The following is a 20,345-nucleotide window of genomic DNA, read 5'->3' on the forward strand; positions in this document are numbered from 1 at the left end:
TCTTTTGCTAAGAGACTTGTAAGTAAATAGTTTTTGGAATACTCTGTGGTTAGTTGGGCATCCGTAATACAATGTTTTCTTTTTAGTTGGTTATCTAACGACGCTGTAACAACTACTAGGTTATTTAGCGTCCATGAGATTGGTGATAGCGAGATAGTATTTGGCGAGATGAGGCCGAGGATTCGCCATAGATTACCTGACATTCACCTTACGGTTGGGAAAAACCTCGGAAAAACCCAACCAGGTAATCAGCCCAAGCGGGGATCGAATCCGCGCCCGAGCGCAACTTCAGATCGGCAGGCAAGCGATTTAACTGATTGAGTCACGCCGGTGGGTTGTAGGTTTTCGGGTTTCTGCCGCATCGTCATTGATTTCTAGAAGCTGACGTTTCGACTATCTTACTGTGGTCTTCTTCAGAGCTGTAGTGACTTCTGACCGCTAGCTATATAACATCCTCGCTAGTAAACAATACATGCCTCTTTCATTTATATATATTTTAGTGGGTTATTTTACGACGCTTTATCAACTGCTGTGGTTATCTAGCGTCTGAATAACATGAAGGTGATAATGTCGGCAAAATGAGTCCAGGGCCCAGCGCCGAAAGTTACCCAGCATTTTCTCTTAATGGGCTGAGGGACAACGCCGGAAAGAATCTCAACCAGGTACCTTGTACCAACCAGGATTTGAACCCGGATCCGCTCGTTTGACGGTCAGACATGCTAACCGTTAATCCACAGCGGTGGACTTAATTAGTAGGCTTACAGTGTATGTATACAATCATCATAAAGAAACTGGATTGTAGCGAAACGCATGAAATGTATGAATTATGTCAAATAATTTGGTGCAGAGACCGCCCCAATTAGAACTCCCGACTTTGAAGAAAAACTGTGCCTTAGTCAAGCACAGTGCAGTGAGTGTTGGTACGAAATGAATGTAGAAATAAACAGATAGCCAAATAAATACATAATAATGAAATATAAGTAGCCTATTGAAAAACTGTGGCTTAAGGAAAACCCGTTGGAATGTTATCGTACTTGAGATTCGAACGAATGATTGATGTAAATGCGACATCGCCCACACAGGCATGACATCACGGTCGCGGTTTGATAACCATGTTCAAGCACTTTCCTGGGGAACACGGTGTGATTTCCACATTTCACTATTACTGTAGGCCTATCATAGTTCGATAAGTGTTGTTTGCATCAGGGAAATTGTCGCCATTCACTCATATATGGACGCCTGTCTTCAAATTCGCGTTTTAACACAACTGTGAGTCCACTGCTGTGGAGTACGGTTAGCATTCCTGACCGTGAAACGAGAGGGTTCAAATCCTGGTTGGAACAAGTTACCTAGTTTTTTTCTACCCATATATATTCATGTATGAGGCCTTGCCAACCTCATGGAAAAATCAAGGCTACTTTCTATAAGTAGTCAACATGTAGATATCTATTATTGGAGAAAAATCCGTTCCGGCACCGAGATTCGAACCCAGGACCTCTCAGCTATGCGCGCTGAGCGCTCTTTCTATCTGAGCTATGCTTAGACCCGATTCAAGGATCCGGCCGAACTCTCCTTCTTTGTATCATCAATGGCCTACTACCTGCATTTTAGGCGTACAAGCCATGTATGCAGAAGCGCATATGCAGGTAGTAGGCCGTTGGTGATACAAAGGAGGAGAGTTCGGTCGGCGCCGTGAATCGGGTCTCGGCATAGCTCAGATGGAAAGAGCGCTCAGCGCGCATAGCTAAGAGATCCTGGGCTCGATTCCCGGTGCCGGAGCGGATTTTTCTCCAATAATAGGTAACCATTAAGAGCAAATGCTGGGTAACTTTCGGCACTGGACTCTGGTCGTTTCATTCAGACGCTAGATAACCTCAGTAGTTGCAAAGCGTCGCGAAATAAACTACTAAAAAACACAACTTTGAGGCGTAGATAAGATACACTCTACAATGCCAGGGTATCTACCTGTAAATAAATAATTTAAAGTTTGTATTTAATTAGAATTGCTCATCTTGAGCTGAAGAACATAATATTCTGTTTGCTTCTTAATTTCACAACTATTAACCAACATTGTTGTTGTAACTCTGTACTACGAACTGTAGACTGGTTCAGTTTTGATATCGTGGGCACAAGGCCATCCGCGTTGTACTAAGCTACTAATGTCCACATTGAAAAATACTTGGTGACATGGTGGCGGACAAGGTCGCTCTTGCGGTTTTCCTCTGTGTTCTCCTGTTTCCACGTTGTAGGCATTAACACCATTCCCACGGACCTCCATTCTGTTATAGGGTAGGTTGGGGTAATTTGGGTATAAAACAGCCTTTTTTAAATTTAGGGACCCATAGCCTGATACCGTGATAAAATTTTCCAGTCAGTTTTTTATATGTTAGCACTGTGACCTTCTTGCTTCTCTTGCATTTTTAAGTATGTTGGCGTCTTTTTATCAACAGTAATCTCACTAGACGTTTTGATTTATCTAGAGAAAATCAAAACTCGAGTGGGATTTAATTGACTATTACACGATTAGAAGAAAGTATATAAAGATTAGAAGTAACGAAGTACTCCAATACAATAAAATATAATTGACTTACGAAAATATAACTGTCTTCAAATGTATTATTGTACCATCTCAACATTACAAATATTACGCTAGATGCATGCTAGATGGCAGTAGTGAGCAATGCCTTCTCGTCGAGAAGTTCTCGATCTATTATACACGATGGTAATGTTACTAGTCAAGAAGGCTTTGTTGATTAAGTTTCATTTTTATTAAAATGCAACATTCCATTTCAATTATCCGAATCCCAGTAATCAACGTCACTTGACAGATGATTTTCAATAAATCTTAATATTAAACAATCTCTGATACGTGACTATCCATATCATATAGCAGAAGCTATAACATAACCTAACTAATATACACAAATGTTAGAAAAGTTTTAATTAACGACGATGACATAAAAAATAAACATGAATAATTTTAAAAGGAATAATTATTGAATGTACAATTTTCAAATTTGAATGTTGTTGGTGGTTCAATTGATGTTATATTGGACGTGTGCGTAATAGAAGTGGAACTCGTTGATTTAGGCCTGCATGGTGTATTCAACTTATTCAGAATTTTCGAATGAATAATTTTAAAAGGAATAATTATTGAATGTACAATTTTCAAATTTGAATGTGGTTGGTGGTTCAATTGATGTTTTATTGGACGTGTGCGTAATAGAAATGGAACTTTTGATTTAGGCCTACATGGTGTATTCAACTTATTCAGGATTTCTGAATGGTGCTCTTCATTTATTTGTAAAAATCGGATTTCAGAAGAAGCATAGGTATGATCAGTGATTTTTATTAATTCTTGTTCTTGAATGCCAATGCAAGTCATATTTGAAACTGCTGCGCATCGACTGGAGTGGTTTGTAATTATATATATATATATATATATATATATATATATATATATATATGTTGACGTCCAGACCAGCGCAGTTTCAAATGTTGGCAAACTAAACAAATGCTAGGGACGCGATAAAATTAAACAAATGCTAGGGACGCGATAAAATTAAACAAATGCTAAGGACGCGATAAAATTCTGCGATAAGCAGCCATGATTGGTTGAAATACGTCCTTTCGTACCGTTTTATTGGTCAAAAGTAGTATGACGTAGTAAGAGTGTAATAGTCATAATAATAACCCTAAGTTTAACTATACTCAGTTTACCCAATGAATGGGGAAATTTGGGTATACTGTGTATTATTGAAATAAAACATTCTTTGAAGTCCTTATAAAATCAAATTATCCTAGAACAGAATCCAGAAGTTAGGTAGTTATTTAAAATTTTTAATTAGACCTAACAGGATAACAAAAAAATTCAGCCAATACTTTAAGTTCTTGATAAGGGTTATTTTGTAAATTTAACGTATCTCCCATTAAAATCAGGGACAGAAACAATAAGGATATTTGGTGTGTGGATAAGCTTCAGGGTTTCTACCGCGTTGTCTTGGTAGAAGCCTGAAGCTTATCCACACACTATGTACACCAGCCGCGGAAGCCTACGCGAACAATAAGGATATTTATTTATCTTTCACCAATCCGTAATTTGCGTACATGGCATGATCTGGAACGAACAGTAGGTTAGTTACCAATTAACTAGAATGGGCCTACTAATACAGCTAATTAAATGGACATTGGCTTGTGGCTTATTTTTAGTAATTTATTTTATCGCCAGTTGCTAATAGCAACAACAGTTTCAAAAAGTATATTTTAAGCTGATGTGAAAAAGTAAAATTGCAGTCGTATGAAGCTGTATTAAGCTAATTAAGGTTTGCACAAAACGACCCAGTTCCATATAATGAACCCTGAACAGAAGGAATGTGTCAGTTAGTCAGTGGGTCCTTATGTCTGATATCGGCCTGACTTGGTTGACATTTAGCAGTTCAATAATTAAGAGTGACCCACATGGCTGGGTGTATGTCCGAAGGCTGCCGACGGCGGAATGTCGCCGTGCACGACATTGCTACATTTTTCTCTCTGTGCTAATGAAATAGTATCGCCGTTAATTGCAAGTCTATGAAAATAGTTTCACACTAACCCTATTTCCTACGCCCGCTGTAGTCCAGGAAGAGCGTAAGAGTTTGACTGTAAGTACTGGAACTATGTTTTTTTTACATTTAACGACGCTGTATCAACTATGTTATTTAGCGTCATTGGGATTGGTGATAGCGAGATGAGGCCGAGCATTCGGCATAGATTGCCTGACATTCGCCTTACGTTGGGGAAAACCTCGGAAAAAATCCAACCAAGTAATCAGCCCAAGCGGGGATCGAACCCAACGAGCACAGAATGCATAGAGTAGACATGAACAGCTTGGAGGTGAAGCCGCGTCGCCATTATGATGCTACCAAAACATTGGTCCCCCGGTTAGCACATGGGCAGTTGATTGTGATGTTGCATTGTTGTTTTAATTAATAAATGAAGTAATTTCAATATGCCTACATGTACTGCGTGTGGCTGCACAAACAGGTTTTCAAAATAATTCCTGGAATAACTTTTCACAGGTAAATATGCATGTGTGAAATGTACTTATTGCCGGTAGATAATGAATGATTTAGCTTAGGTTAGTCGGTTAGATTCGTATTGTTCACGTATTTGTTTGATTAAGAGAAAGGATTAGTGTATTGATAGTATTGTAATTAATTTTTATAATCACTAAATCAGACACGCTTTGTAAAGTTAGCATTTACGAGCAAAGCTAACCTAACAACCAAAGTTGGAAGTTTGTGTCGCGTGCTATAGAAAATGGGTGTACCGAGGTTTCTCTTCAACCGAATGCACGTATTCGTTTGATGAAAAAGAAATAGTGTATTAATATTATTGTAATTAATTTTTATAATCACGAAATCAGACTTATGCTTTGCAGACTTATGTAGTAGCTTCATTAACTCGGTCGTGAACTAATTTGACCCACTTGGTAATAAAATTTCACTTTTGTTCGCCGTTATAATCTAATTATATACTATAAACGAAGAGCCTATCAAATATTATATGGTTAAGAGCAGTCCACTTTTTCTCTAAACAAAATCGGGACATCTATACGAAATACTGGCAAAAGGAAGAGAATGATAATTTGCGTTAAGAAGCAAGTTGCATTATTAAATCGAAGCAAATGGATCAACCTATAAAAGTAATTATTATAGGGTAGCATTTTTATTGGACTAGTAGCAAAATAAGGTCAAACAGTTATCTTCCTTTTTTATCATTATTGTTTGTTTAACCTTCCAGAGTACCTATTAAATACCATACTGCAATTTGAAGAGCTGTCAATTTAAATAACCTATATATATGTGATTTATCGATGACAGTTTTGTAATTTTTGCTGAAAATACGTGCCTAGCGATTCTGTATTACGAAACAAACAAGAAAGTGTGAGTCCTCCAGGAAATTAGGGACATATGGAATTCTTATTATCATAAGATTTTCTATAACGTAATAGCTATTTTGCAATGTTTTGGTAGCAACAAGATGGCGTCAGGTCCATCAAACCAGCTTCACTCCGTCCAATGGTATTAAGATGCTAGTGTCTACTCTATGTATTCTGTGCTCGTTGATCGAACCCGTGCCCAAACACAACTCCGGATCGGCAGGCAAGTGCCTTAGCCGAGTGGTACTCTGTTATGGCATGGATTAGTTAGAGGTGGAGGATGAGACAAGCCCACTGAAACGTTCCCATTGTGCACCTCCAAATTTCGACGTGAGTTAAAAAATGGTCGTCAGGTTTTGCCTGGAATGTTCTATCAGTGACGCAGTTCTTTTACATAAGTACTGGAAATTTGTGATATGAGCCATCCGGCTTTACTTAACTCCTAGGGTAGCCTAAGTCATGCTGAAGATTTGATCGCCCTTTGAAATCTATCGCCAGATTTTATTTGGATTGGCAATGTTATTTAGGCGTACTAGAATTCACCAATTTTTTTTTTTTTTTTACTTGGATTCGTCATATTTTGAACTTGAGTATGCCAGGCTTTGGACTTGAATTCTCAAGGAATAAGCTGTTAAAATCTGCACAATTATATATTACTTCCGCTCTGTGTATGTTTAATATAGGCTGCATAGCTACAAAGTTATCACAAATTACCGATACCAGAGCTTCGGATTTCAAAATTACCTAGATAACTAACTTCACATCGGTGAGGCCGGAAGTCTCCATTTTTAAAGCGACCAAGAACCTGTGTTCACTCCACAGATTTCTGTTATGTGCTATATATATATATATATATATATATATATATATATATATATGCATTTACATACTGAGTGTGGCGTTATAACAAAATGTCGATGTTGTGTGCCACAAACAGCTATAACGCGAATATTACGTACTTTTTTGCCTGCTTGACAAATGGCGGAACTGCTAATATACGGCCTCAGTCCTTAAGAGTTCGGAGATAACCAGTTAGCGATCTAGATGGGTTTGAAATCTGTGCATTGAACTTGGATCTCTGGTATGAAAAACTGATGTTCTAGTCTGTCTGCTAACAGTGCGCCTGTGGAATTATAGTCATAATACGAGTATTACTTGTAATTAGTAAGAACGGGGGTAGGGAAATGGAAATTTAAAATACACATGTACAAGGAAGAAGGGCTGTGTCATTATTAAATGCTGTTTTGTGGGATAAGGACATAACTAAAAGGAAGAAAAGCAGTTTATTTATGGGTACAATGGAATTGTCAAAAAAAAATAGACTATGGAGTCCACACCTGTGGAGTAACGGTTAGCGCGTCTGGCCGCGAAACCAGGTTCGATTCCCGGTCGGGGTAGGTTACCTGGTTGAGGTTTTTCCGGGGTTTTCCCTCAACCCAATAATGAGCAAGTGCTGGGTAACTTTCGGTGCTGGACTCCGGCTCATTTCACGGGCATTATCACCTTCATCTCATTCAGACGCTAAATAACCTAAGATGTTGATGAAGCGTCCTGAAATAACCTACTAAAAATACTATAGAATATGGATCTGAAGTTTTGCCAGTAAATAAATAAGGAAAAAAGCTTTTGGCGATTTAAATGAATTTTCGTAGACGGGTAAATAGAACATGAAGATTAGAGGAAGTTAGAAATGAAAAATATACGGGAAGGAAAGGAGAAAGAAGCAAACAATAATGGAAAGAATGGAGATGACAATACAGTTAATTTGATATGGTTATATTCAAAGAATGCTCACTAAAAGACTTCCCAAACTATTTTTGTTGGAAACCTCCTGGAAGGAAGAAGCGCGGAAGAATAAGAAGGACGTGGCAGAATGGCGTAGACCCTAATTGAAATGGAGAGGAGGATCTACCCTCTGCTTTATGCCTGGAATTTGAAAATTCGGAAGAGGTAATCCAAGAACCAATGCGCGCATATTACTTGTATTTTTTTTATTCTGCGTCGTTTAAGTATGGAATAAAATATGTACTACATACGCCCAGCGGCCAGCTCGCTCCGTGCTGTACTAGATAAAATATATTTTCGTCTCTGTGTGTTGCAACTATTTTGCCCGACTTTCTGTTTATTTATGTAGTTTTATCTTAAAACCTACTGTCTGTCTGTCTCGTGGTGATGTAGAATATGAGATTTAATTTCCGCTCCCATTCTTAGAAATGTTTGTTTGTATAGAAGTTATTTAACGTTCTGTTGAAAATGGACATGGCGTTACTGATATTCAGTTCAGCTTCAACATTTTCACCAAAGCAGAGTTTTAAATTTCCTCATCAGTAGATGGTATGCAGTGTAGGGTTCTCATGTCGCATCAGTCTATACAGAGTGAACCGTAAGTAATGTCATTAATCTCTGACTGTTATTATTTGAAATATTTCAAACAAAAAACTTCAATACAGTTTTGCTCGTTTTTGCTTCCTTTTCGAAATACAAATTATTTTATATGAAATATTTCATAGCGTAATTTGGAGAAGCCACTGATTTAATTTCCAATATGCTCAGTGAATTTAAGAGTGTTATGATGATAAATTATTGAAAGAATATTAGTTTTGTCTTTTCAATGTGTAGAAATTTGATCCGAACAAATGTAACTTTTCGTTGTGAAAATAAATTTATGCTCGACCATGCCGAAATGTAGTAATTATACACCTGGTAGCAGCCCTTTAATGGACCTCATTAAAGTACACCTATTCGTTAAAGTTCAGGTGTACCACCAATCAGAAAACACCATTGTAGCAATATGAAAGCGCAAGTATTGATTATTCTCGGATATGCAATCGAAAGACAACTACCGAAACGTCACGAAGGCTGGAAATCCAATACTGTTGTAGAAGGTTATGTTCTGTTACTGTAATAATTAGCGTTAATTGTAAATAATATTCAAATAAATTCAATTTGTCATCTCGTTTTTCAATGTCTAAATCAATTTCAAGGTTATATCAACATTAATGTTTATTTTACTCTCTAGATTATATCAAGGTCAATGACATTTGTTTCTCGGAAAAAAACAATACTTTCGCGTCTGCGCACATCTCACAATTTACGAGATATTGCACAAGGTCAGTTCCGCTCCCCAGTCAGATAAGAATAACAAGAATATTTATGAATAATTTCAAGTTAGAAATATGGTCGAGCATAAAAAAGTCGTATGAAACTTGCCTATAATGGTAATTAAGACGCTCGTATAAAAATTATGAAACTCGCTTGCGCTCGTTCCATAAACATACTCGCGTCTTAATTGCTACCATTATAGGCACGTTGCATAATGTACTATTATTTTAAAATGTTACATTAGTTCGAATGAAATTTCTGGATATTTAACTGGATATTTAAAGGATAAAAATAAAAATTCTTTCACTTTCTTTATTCCTCTGTCTCCTTTCCTCCCTTTACTCTCCTCTCTTGTCCTCTCTTCTTCCTCACCTCTTTTATTTTCTTTTTTTGTTATGGCTCTCGTGAGTCTTTTAATAGAGTCTTTTTTAAAAACCTACAAAGCAACATTTGAGATGAAATAATCTGGATAACGAACCACTGGAAACCCCAGGAATTGGCGCCAGCGCCTGAAAGGAAGACTATTGCTGGCGAGACACCACCGGGGACTCCTGTGAGTCACGTTCCACGAACGTTGATCGATGCTCTCATTCACGAAGGTTTGTGCAATTGCAGACTAATCCACAGAGGCCGGATGTGTAGATTGTGATCTGTGGCTGGAGCATATCCGTCTGGGTTGTCTGTGGTAGTAATAGGGCTCCACGTGTTCATGTATTACCTTACCGGGCAGGCGACGGAAGACTTTCCAACTTAGGTAAGAGGAAACTTAGTGGTGCAAGTGTTCGTGTGGTTGTGCAGTTACTCTCAAAGTATTTTAAATGTGCAATTCACTTTAGGCCAGTTTCTGTGTGACGCTTTTCCAATTCACTGCGGGCTAAAGCAAGGAGATGCACGTCACCTTTACTTTTTAACTTTGCTCTAGAAATATGCCATTTGGAAAGTTCGGGATAACAGAGAGGGTTTGGAATTGAACGGGTTACATCAGCTGCTTATTTATGCGGATGACGTGAATATGTTGGGTTTACCACAAACTATTAGGGAAAACACTGAAATTTTACTTGAAGCAAATAAGCTAGGTTTGGAAGTAAATCCCGAAAATATAAAATATATTATTATGTTTCGTGATCAGAACACAGTACGAAATAGAAATATAAAAACTGTAAATTTATCCTTTGAAGAGGTGGAAAAATTAACATATCTTCGAACAACAGTAACAAATATAAATGACACTCGGGAGGAAATTAAACTCAGAATAAATATGTGACATGTCTGCTGTTATTCAATTGAGAAGTTTTTGTCATCCAGTCTGCTTTCAAAAAAACTGAAAGAATTTACAAAATAGTTATATTACCGGTTGTTCTGTATGATTGTAAAACTTGGACTTTCACTTTGAGAGAGGAACAGAGGTTAAGGGTGCAAGAATGTTAGTTGGAAGGCCAAAGGGGGAAGTACCTGTGGGGAGGTCGCGTAGATGGGAGGATAATATTAAAATGGATTTGAGGGAAGTGGGATATGATGGTAGAGACTGGATTAATCTTACTCAGTATAGGGACCGATGGAGGGCTTATGTGAGGGCGGCAATGAACCTCCGGGTTCCTTAAGCCATTTGTAAGTAAGTATTTATTATTTTCTTGTTCTAAAGCCGTGGATGATTGGAGCACATTTTTGGTTACTACCCGGCTGTAATGTTTGTCGTTCTGGTTCACTTGCATTGAGAGCTACCTTGCTACTTTATATTCGGTAGAGATATAGTCCAAACTTATACAACTTAACAGTTTTGGTACCAACTTCCTAGCTCTGCTTATAAAAATAAACTGTCTTATCTTCCGTTATCACGTCAAACTAAATTTACCCTCTGGAGTACAACAAACTTTCGCTCATATGGCTAATAAGGTAAGTGGGTGACTCTTAAGACCGTTTAAGGAGAAAAATAAACATTCAGGTATCATTAGTAGAGGTCTGGGGTCCACATTACTGTGGTGGGGTTGGAGTTAATTTTCGTCGCGATTGAAGGCCCCGCGGACTTTGACTCCATTAACGCGGTGCGGCGGTGAGGCACTGCTCCCGTGCTGCGTAGTCACGGCGTTATCAGGTTGTCGGGTCGTTATCTGAAGATAGCAGCGGTGCGTCAGGTGCGAGCAGGCCTTCCTTCAGTTGTGAGATGAGCTGCATCAGGAGGAACAAAGAGGTAGGCGACCGGAAGTCTTCCGAATTTGGTCAGCTTTCAATCTGTATTCCATCTTCGTAATCAAGTCTCCTTCCTGCGCGATCAGTGAAGAGGCTCGTTTTTCTCATCCGCAGGCTAACATGAAGTTTGGTGTCTGTGTAGACGTGTGGTGTTGCTTTTCTTATCGTAGATTACATTCTGAGCGTGTGAAGTTTAGCATGCCTACATTTGTGCTTACACTTAGATGTAATTTCATATTCCTTGCCGGTAGTAGTGGTAGTATAATAATAATAATAATAATAATAATAATAATAATAATAATGATAATGATAATAATGAGCGAAACGCTGTACTTTTCTACGTATGTAACACAGTTCGAGCCAAAAAATTTCGCACAATTCGTGGGTGCACGGACAAAAGGGGATGTCACCGTTCAGCCAAATTGAGTTAATTCAATAGAAAAATGTGAGAACGTTATGTAGAATGCGCTAAGTCATAGCTTTGAAATTGAAGATGAAAGAGAATTGTGCGAAATTGTGTCAGCGATCCTACATATTTCGTCGAAGTGTTTTTGCAATTATTTCAAAACTCAGTTTTTGTGACATCTCCGTTTGTGCGCACACCCACGAATTGTTTTGGCTTTATCCTAAATTTGAATGATAGTCTGCGGAAGAATTTCAGTACGGTATCTGAAACTATTAAAGAGTGGTTCGTTTTGTACTGTTTCAATTTCAAATATGCTTGATATTATCTCGAATTTTGTACGCATATGTTGGCCGTAAGGATATTGCTGTTGTTGTTGTTATTATTATTATTATTATTATTATTATTATTATTATTAATATTATTATCATCATCATCATCATTATCATCATCATCACCATCTCCATCACCATCATCGTCATCATCTGGTTGCAAAAGTTACAACATTGCTGGATAGTTCCAGCCGCGGAGAAATTAAACTTTATATGTTAGCTTGGGAACTTCACTATGTGTCATGTCTGCAGATTTGTGGCTCCCTGTGCAGGTAATTATTAATAATTCCGGAAGTCCCATTGTCTGTATATGCTTGGTGAGACTTGTTACAACGCCTTCTATTGAAGTTAATAAAGACGTTATTTTCAGTTTGTACTGTGTTGATGAGAAGTCTAGAGAGAAATTATTGTAATGCAGCAGAAATAGATTTTTCGAATTTTTAGCTCCACTCATATCGAAACAGCGGTTTCGACACGCCATGTCTGTTTGTGTGTGTAATAGTTTCTCTCTTTGTTACTATTTTTCTCGAGTGGTACGCAAAAAATATTTATACGTTAGTATTTTTATTCGTCGGACTATAATGTATGTATGTATGTATTTATTTACACTGCAAGTGGTCAAGCACCCGGTGGCAGTGGTATATACAATATTAACAATACACAATAAAATGATAACCAATACACAATAAAATTTACAATACACAATACAGTTTTACAACACATATACAATTTTACACACAATACAATAATAATACACAATACAATTTAACACAATAATAATAAAACATAAAATAAAATACCTAATTTTACAATACAATCTACATAATTATCTATAGGTCCTACATAAGTTTCAATAGTCTTTCACTTTACTCTCATCTCATTCCCTGTAGTGGCACTATGACGCATTTCACTGACACTTTAGCACACATTTCACTGACTCTGTAACTCATTTCACTGACACTATAGAACACATTTCATTGACGCTATAAATTATCACTGATCGGAACTGTTCACTGCACTGTAAAACCATAACTTCACTGACTCACCTCGCTTCACTGATACAACAGTTCAAATAAGTCAAATAATTACATCCTTATGCATACTTATAAACAGAACTACATTTAAACTAAACATTTCTAGTCTAAGGCCCTCTTACACGCTAGTTTTAAATAATTTACAATTCAAACCAAGGAAGTAAACTCGTCAGCCTAGATAAATACATGTCACCTTAAAAAAAATTAAATGTTGAATGTCACCTTAATTTTAATTTTCACTTTATATACAACTTTTTAAATTATTCTTGAATCTCCTTAAGGAAGGACAGCCCTCAAAGACCGCTGCAGGTAGGTCATTCCAATCATTTATATAAGATGGAGTTTACCACCCTCTTAGTGCTCCACTCTCAAGGAACACGACTCTGAGGAGAGCTCCCTTTCGGGTCTCTCCCGTTTACCCCTGAACGGTTTCAAGACGAAATTCAAATACGAACTGCTGAGTCATTTATACCCGAACCCACACTTTCTGAAGTCGAAATTGCGATAAAAAATCTTAAAAAGTGCAAGTCTCCAGGTAACGATGAAATTTCAGCAAAACTAACACAAGAGAGTGGAAGCGCATTATCTAGCGAAATTTATATTTCATTTTGGCGGGCTCCCCAAATTTTTTGTATAATTTAGATTGGTAATTATATCTTAATTAAATGTTTGCATAATGCAGTGAATTAAAGTCCCTAACTAAATTGACGGGAGGAAAGGAACTGGCCATCCTACCCCATTATCTCCCGACTTAGTTATCTCATGAGTGGTGCCGTGTTGTTATCACTTTTGAGGTTCAGATCTGTCTTCGGGCAGTTGACTGAACAAACAACAATAAATTGACAGTGATATTAAATTTAAATTTTACCTTCTGAATATAATCAACCTCAACGTTAGATTTATCTCTATATCTGTTTTTAAGAAGACCAGAGCAGAAAGTATACTCTAACGAAAGCATGCCGATGCAAATAGCATTAAATGTTGTATTGGAATTCCGGAAACATCGGGATAAGAACTTACAGGGGTGATGCATGCAACCGAAACTGCAATCGAGAAGTTGTAGGAAACAGGATTTTGAAGCTCGAAACGAAATATAATTCTAATAATATTATAATAGTCCTCCCCTTTTTTTTGGCGGCCAAATTATTATTTACCAAGAAGATATCGTTCATATAAATTTCCCCCACCATTGCAAAAAGAATTATGTTCCCTTGATTTTAATGCCAACATAAATGAAGATGTTTTCTTTTTATATTTCCTAAGATATAGGACGAGAATTAACCATGTGTTTTTTTAAGGGCGCTGTGTAAACTAGTTTGTTATTTATCTTCGATGGGATTGATGATAGCGAGATGAAGCCGAAGATTCGCCATATATTACCTGACATTCGCCTTACGTTTGGGGAAACCTGGGAAAATATCCAACCAGGTTATCGGCCAAAGGGGGAATCGAACCCACACCCGACCGCAACTCCGGATCGGCAGGCAAGCGTCTTAGCCGACTGAGCTACGCTGGTAGTTCATCATGTGTTGCTAGAATAGGAAATGAACCGAATTCTCGATTGATAACTCACTGAGATCACAAGTTTAATTTTTTTTTTTTTTTTACTATTGCTTCATTGTTATCCTGAACGGCGAAAACAGCTAAGTTTGGATCCTGAAGATTAGAATTTTAAAAACTAAAAATATATCGGATAGGTGTGGAAGACTTCAAAGCCAAGAACTCATTCCTGTTAAAGAGTCTCTCATACATAATTCTGAAATATATATATATATATATATATATATATATATATATATATATATACATGCAGTATATATTTTTTCCAGCAAGCTGATAAAACTCAAGAGTACGTGATAAAGTTAAGTTTAGTTAAAATATCGTTTAGACTCTTTCAAATCATTCATGGACCCATAGAAGTCCGCGGACCATAGGTTGGGAACCGCCAATATATAGAATTTAGCCTCCGACCGAAAATTTCTTGACACAAAAAATCGTAGAATTGAAAAAAAAATCTACACGAATTACGAGTACTTTGAAGGATTGAGATAGAGCAAGGAGCAGGATCTGGTGTCGAAATGGCACTTCATGATGATTCGAGTATCCTGACGCAAAATTCATTGCCTCCGCCGCAGGATTCCTTGCGTAATGCAAGTTGTGACAGAGCCATTGTTCCCCATCGCAAGTTCTCACGCCGAACCCATTGTTCGATAAATTACATTGTTTGGCTACTTCTTATTGCGGGCATGACAACAGTGTTCTTGGGGTATACGATTTATATGGCCGTGGTAAAGCCACACATTAGAGCGTTGAAGGAACTTCAGTGTCGGATCATTCGTCGATATATTGTATGAACTGTACATATCTGGACAAAAAAGACTCCATAGTGGGCGCCATTCTTACAACGTGCATTTCCGTTACTTTTTGTGGTAAAAGACCTCCTCAAAATATAAAACAGGAATACCCAGTGTGTGCTGTGTTTAACGAAAGACAACAAAGCACGTATTACTTGCCCCATAATAATTTCTGTATTCACTCACGCTATCGTGAACAGATACTGGGAGGCAATAGTAATATGCATTACAAGAGCGGTATGTTGACGTTTTCATGTTCGAGGAAAAGACTGAAAAAGCGAAACGTAGTTGAGCTTTTTTAATATCCGAGAACATGAAAACAAACATACCGCTCGTGTATCGTACATTATTTTGTGCGAAGATCGTTTATTACATACCTGTAAGAGGAATTTCTAATTAGTTGCAATGAAATCTCCATCTTGGTTTCTGTTCAATGACTGCAACTTTGGAAAACAAGTATATCTATCTTCAACATTGTTCCTATAAAATGTTTTCTGTGTTTACTATACTCCAGCAGGCCGTGATATACGTCTGTCTTTTTTTTTCCCCCAGTCTATGATGAGTCTGGAATCATGTTGATTTTTTCACGGCTTCCTTAATGCTACTTGCATTACAAATGCAGTAACTTTTGTGGTGTTGTAGAGTGTACTTAATTTTTGCAAATATTTAAAAACAATAATTAACAGTGCAATTTAGGTGACATTGCAGTGGTAAGCTTCCAATGTATAATTATTACTATATTGAACGTCTTTAAAAATAATATGTTAAAAGCCTAAAGCAGTAAAATGAATATGACGCTTAAGCGGTAAGAATAGGGAAATTGTTATGTGTGTTACGTTGGGAATACTGAATGTGGTATTTCACACTTACGCGTATTGGTTCTGTGCGGAAAGCAAGCAAATACGCACGATATCGCACAAAATATTTTTAATTGTTTTATTTATGTTTTAATAATTTTCTTTAGTAAATTGAAACTATCACTACCACCACTGCTAGTAACTAGGTCAATAGTAATACTGTTGGTCGTAGTTCGCATGTGTATCAGAACCCTGGCGGAATCTCGTTTGCATGGCGGACGGGTGTGATGCTTCACGTTCGGGAAGTTCGGAGTTCGATACTCTTAAACAGAGTGTGGCGCAGAGGATGATTATTTCCTCCTGTCGCCCATTTGGAGTCTGCGCCCCACGTCCTGATTCCGACAGTAGGGGTGTCGCCCCCTCAGACTCGGGCAGGGTGTGCAGTCGACAAGTGCGGTGTGTGCATCATGGACTGCGGCCCGCAGCGCTCCAGGGTAGGCGAATAACTCTGATGATTAGAGACTCACAGGTGTTCGATATTTCATTGGCTTTAAATCAAGCAAAACCGGGTTCGATTCATAGGGAAGTAGGAAGTGTATAGGCTACCTTGTTTTGTGTTTTTACCTTTTACAGTATGCACAAAAAATATTTCTAGATTTTTTTTTTTCGTCCCTAATACCGGAAAAGTGTTTTTGGGTATGCTGTCTATGTTTATCTTTGTGTACAGCGATTTTTTCCAGAATGTTGTAAGGACTTTGTTCGTATTCAATAGCTACGGATCAATTTTCCCGGAAATAGTGTACCATATAATTGTAAATTTAAATTTATATACTATAATTGCACAGTAGACATAAGAGAAATTGTATTGTATAATTATTAATTTCAATTCAGGAATCCGCCCCTGAGCACGAGTTCTACTCTTTCAGGGGGCGAACTAAAGTTTTTCTGTATATTTTGTATTTTATGTTACAATTATTAGCAAAATAATAAATAAATAAATAAATATGAAATATGATTTTAGTAAAAGATAAAGGGTCTCAATTTGAACTCTGGGACACTTTGCTGATTTATTCGAAACCAAATTAATTTTCTTGGTGATGTTTATATTACGTAGAATAAATTGATAAGTGATATACTAGTTCGTATCAAAAGAAAATTCTTATTTATTTATTTATTTATTTATTTATTTATTTATTTATTTATTTATTTATTTATTTATTTATTTTATTTTTTCAGAGGAATTAGTGTTTATCTTTTCAAGGCTTAGGTCTTTTGATCTGATCCAGCTTTTCTGAAATTTATCTCTATCTTTTCATTGCCTTCCTACTGACCTTTTGGATTATAATTCACGACTCCTCTTGCAACACGTGTAGCTGGCATTCTATCAATATGATCCTTACGATTTTATTGTCACTGTTTTATGAACTGTACAGTTAGCCTATTTTCAGCTCTTATTATTCACTACTCTTTTATTTAAGAGTGTATCGAGCTATGTATTCGTGGAACTTCATTTCTTTTCCTTCAGTTCTCTTTTCTTGATATTTTGTTAGGACCTAAATTTCGCTTCATAAACAATGCAGGAATTGCCATTACTTTTTAAAATTTCATTAGGGTATCTTCTGTGCTTTAGGAATGTTCAGCGTATTGTTCCAAAGAAATGATAAAATTGATGTAATTGTTCTTCAATTTCATTGCTTTTCTCATATGAAGAAAACAGGGAAAGAACTTGATAAGTCCAAAATTATCGATTTTCTGTTTTAGATGTCATGTAATAACTCGGGTAGTGTCGATTTGTTTAATTTAACTATACGGAATAACAGCGTCATTAGTCTAAAGAAATTTGAAGATTGATAACACGAAGACAATACAATATAATGGGTCTTGAAACTTTTAACTTGCTCTTCTGTAAAAACATTGAAACGTGACTTAATCAGGCTTTTTCCCTGTACTCTTCATATGATATGGATCAGCCCAGATATTTGAAGTATTTTACTTATTCAACTGTTTTGTTATTTATTACTAGTCCGATCTTTACTCGTATGGGTTGTTGTTTTAGGATTGTCAGTGTTTTAGCTTTAGGCCTATCTATTGACATTTTCATGTTGTAATTGATGGCTGTTTAATTCAATTTGAAAATAGCTTCCTGTAAAGCATTTTCGGCTTGACTGATGAATACTTTATTATCAGTAAATTAATCAAATAAAGTACAATTTACATTGTGCACTTTAAAACACAACATTGTAAATGTATTAGTATGTTACGTTCTATCGCTCTTGGCACATGAGAATCTTCATAAAACACAACACGACACCATTCTCTCCCTGCTCGACCGAAATATATATATGTATATATATATATATATATATATATATATATATATGAATTAGCGGTTACTGTTTCTAGGCTCCCTTGGCATGAGTGAATTTATACCATAAAAACAGTTTTACAACTCGTAAACGGCCCGTTACACTATTACTGTAGTTCATTTGAAAAGAGAGAATTATGCTAAGATCTTAATATTTATTTTGGCACCCCTTGCAAAGACAGTGATAATGCGTGAAATTGAAAAGGTGGATTCCAAAGTTTCCTAAGTTTTTTTTTAATAGATTTCAACTTGTTTCATTCACATTTAATTTTATCCTTTTCATGTCCATATAATTGTTTAAGATTATTTAACAGACCCTCCTATGTCTTGACTTAGATCCGTTTGAAATAAAACATATGTACGCTCTAAGAGCGTCAGATTTGTTATATTAGTTTTTGTCATTTTTCTCATAACTTGTCAGTTTGATTTAGGACAGTTTGGAATCCACCTCTTCAATAATTACAAACCTATTTTCTCTTACCAGTTAGAATCGGGTAAGGTCTTGGTGTTTTAACATCCTCAAAGACTGGGACAAAACTGACAAACTGTTCTTACGTAAAAGTGCGCGCCGAGCGTAAAATGTAGAGCAATTTCGATACTGTGGATTTGAGCAAATTTGGAGTATTCGTGTCATATTCTCAGATTGAACCTCGTTGGCCTGTTAGAGTATTTTACCTTATCGGTGCAATCTCCTGGAAAGTGTTTTCTCTTCAGTCCGATAAGATGACTTACGCAGACTTGCAAGTCAATATGCAAGTTGTCACATAAAATAAGCGACTGTGTCGTCATAGTTACGGATCTTAAGTACAGCTCATTGCGAGATAGCCCGATAACACTTCCTGTTACTTCTATCATTGTTAATTTGCAATCGAACCTTATTCTCGGTCTTCACTTTATATTACGTAGTTGAATATTGGGCCATTTTTTATGATATGGCTTAACATTATAACTATATATGGTTGCTAGGATACAAAAAAATTGCTGTTAAGCACATTTCACATGCATTATTAATATTACAGTTGAATCTTAGACTCAGTTTTGTTACATGATGTTAAATATATGTGGTTGCTGAGATACGGAATTGCGATAGTACTAAAACTAGCATAGGGAGTTCTCTGTTATCTTGAGTTATGTGAATTATTATTAGAAGTTTAACTTTAGTGAATTTTCTTGTGGCGTGAATACATTTTTTAACTATATGAAGTTGCTAGAATATCAAATTGTGATGTCAAATATGAGAAGAAAATAGCTATTAAGTTCAGTTTATATGAATTATTAATAAACAATTGTATTTGAATTTTAGGGTCAGTCTCGTTACGGAGCGTTAACGCAGTAGTCAATGTTAATTATGTGGTTGCTAGGGAACGAAGAGAGTCTTCTTATGTGACATTAACAGAATCTGTTAACTATATGTGGTTGCTAGGATACGAAATCGTGAAAATACTAAAATTGGCATGAGGAAATCTGTGTTAAGTTCATTTTTTTGTATTATTAATAAGGATTGCAATTGAACCTTAGAGCCTGTTTTGTTATGCGATGTTAATACAATCTGTGATAATACTAAAACTGACATAAGGAAATTACCATTCATTTAATTCTGTGTGTATTATGATTTTAAATTGAACTTCAAATTTGTGTTCATTATTTATATGTGATTTCTTGGGTACGAAATCGTGATGATAGACTACTAAAACAGATATAAAAACCGTTGTTAAGTTGATTTCACGTGTGTTATTGATTGTAATAGAATCTTGCAGGCTTGAGCAGTAGACTGTGGTTTTGAAGGGACTTGTACCGGGTGTTGAATAATTCAGTCGGCGTGGAGCTTGGCGCACGGCTCTGCATACCAAG

The 20,345-nt window shown here is 36.6% G+C and overlaps 1 protein-coding gene across 7 annotated transcripts in view; it reads left to right on the forward strand.

Annotated features, from left to right (window-relative positions):
• Pkn (serine/threonine-protein kinase N) overlaps positions 1–20,345 on the forward strand; it is a 251,712-nt gene that overhangs the window by 35,733 nt on the left and 195,634 nt on the right. The window contains exon 1 of one of the 7 annotated variants that reach the window (XM_069830225.1): positions 11,128–11,210. The exons of 5 other annotated variants lie outside the window; for them this stretch is intronic. In XM_069830225.1, coding sequence (XP_069686326.1) covers positions 11,184–11,210 — 27 coding nt within the window. In that variant the 5' untranslated portion in view covers positions 11,128–11,183. Of the gene's footprint in view, positions 1–11,127; positions 11,211–16,586; positions 16,624–20,345 lie in introns of those variants that run through there. One more of the 7 variants, XM_069830224.1, reaches the window with a different exon arrangement.

The sequence above is a fragment of the Periplaneta americana genome, chromosome 7 (assembly GCF_040183065.1).
Source record: "Periplaneta americana isolate PAMFEO1 chromosome 7, P.americana_PAMFEO1_priV1, whole genome shotgun sequence".
Taxonomy (NCBI): Eukaryota; Metazoa; Arthropoda; class Insecta; order Blattodea; family Blattidae; genus Periplaneta; species Periplaneta americana.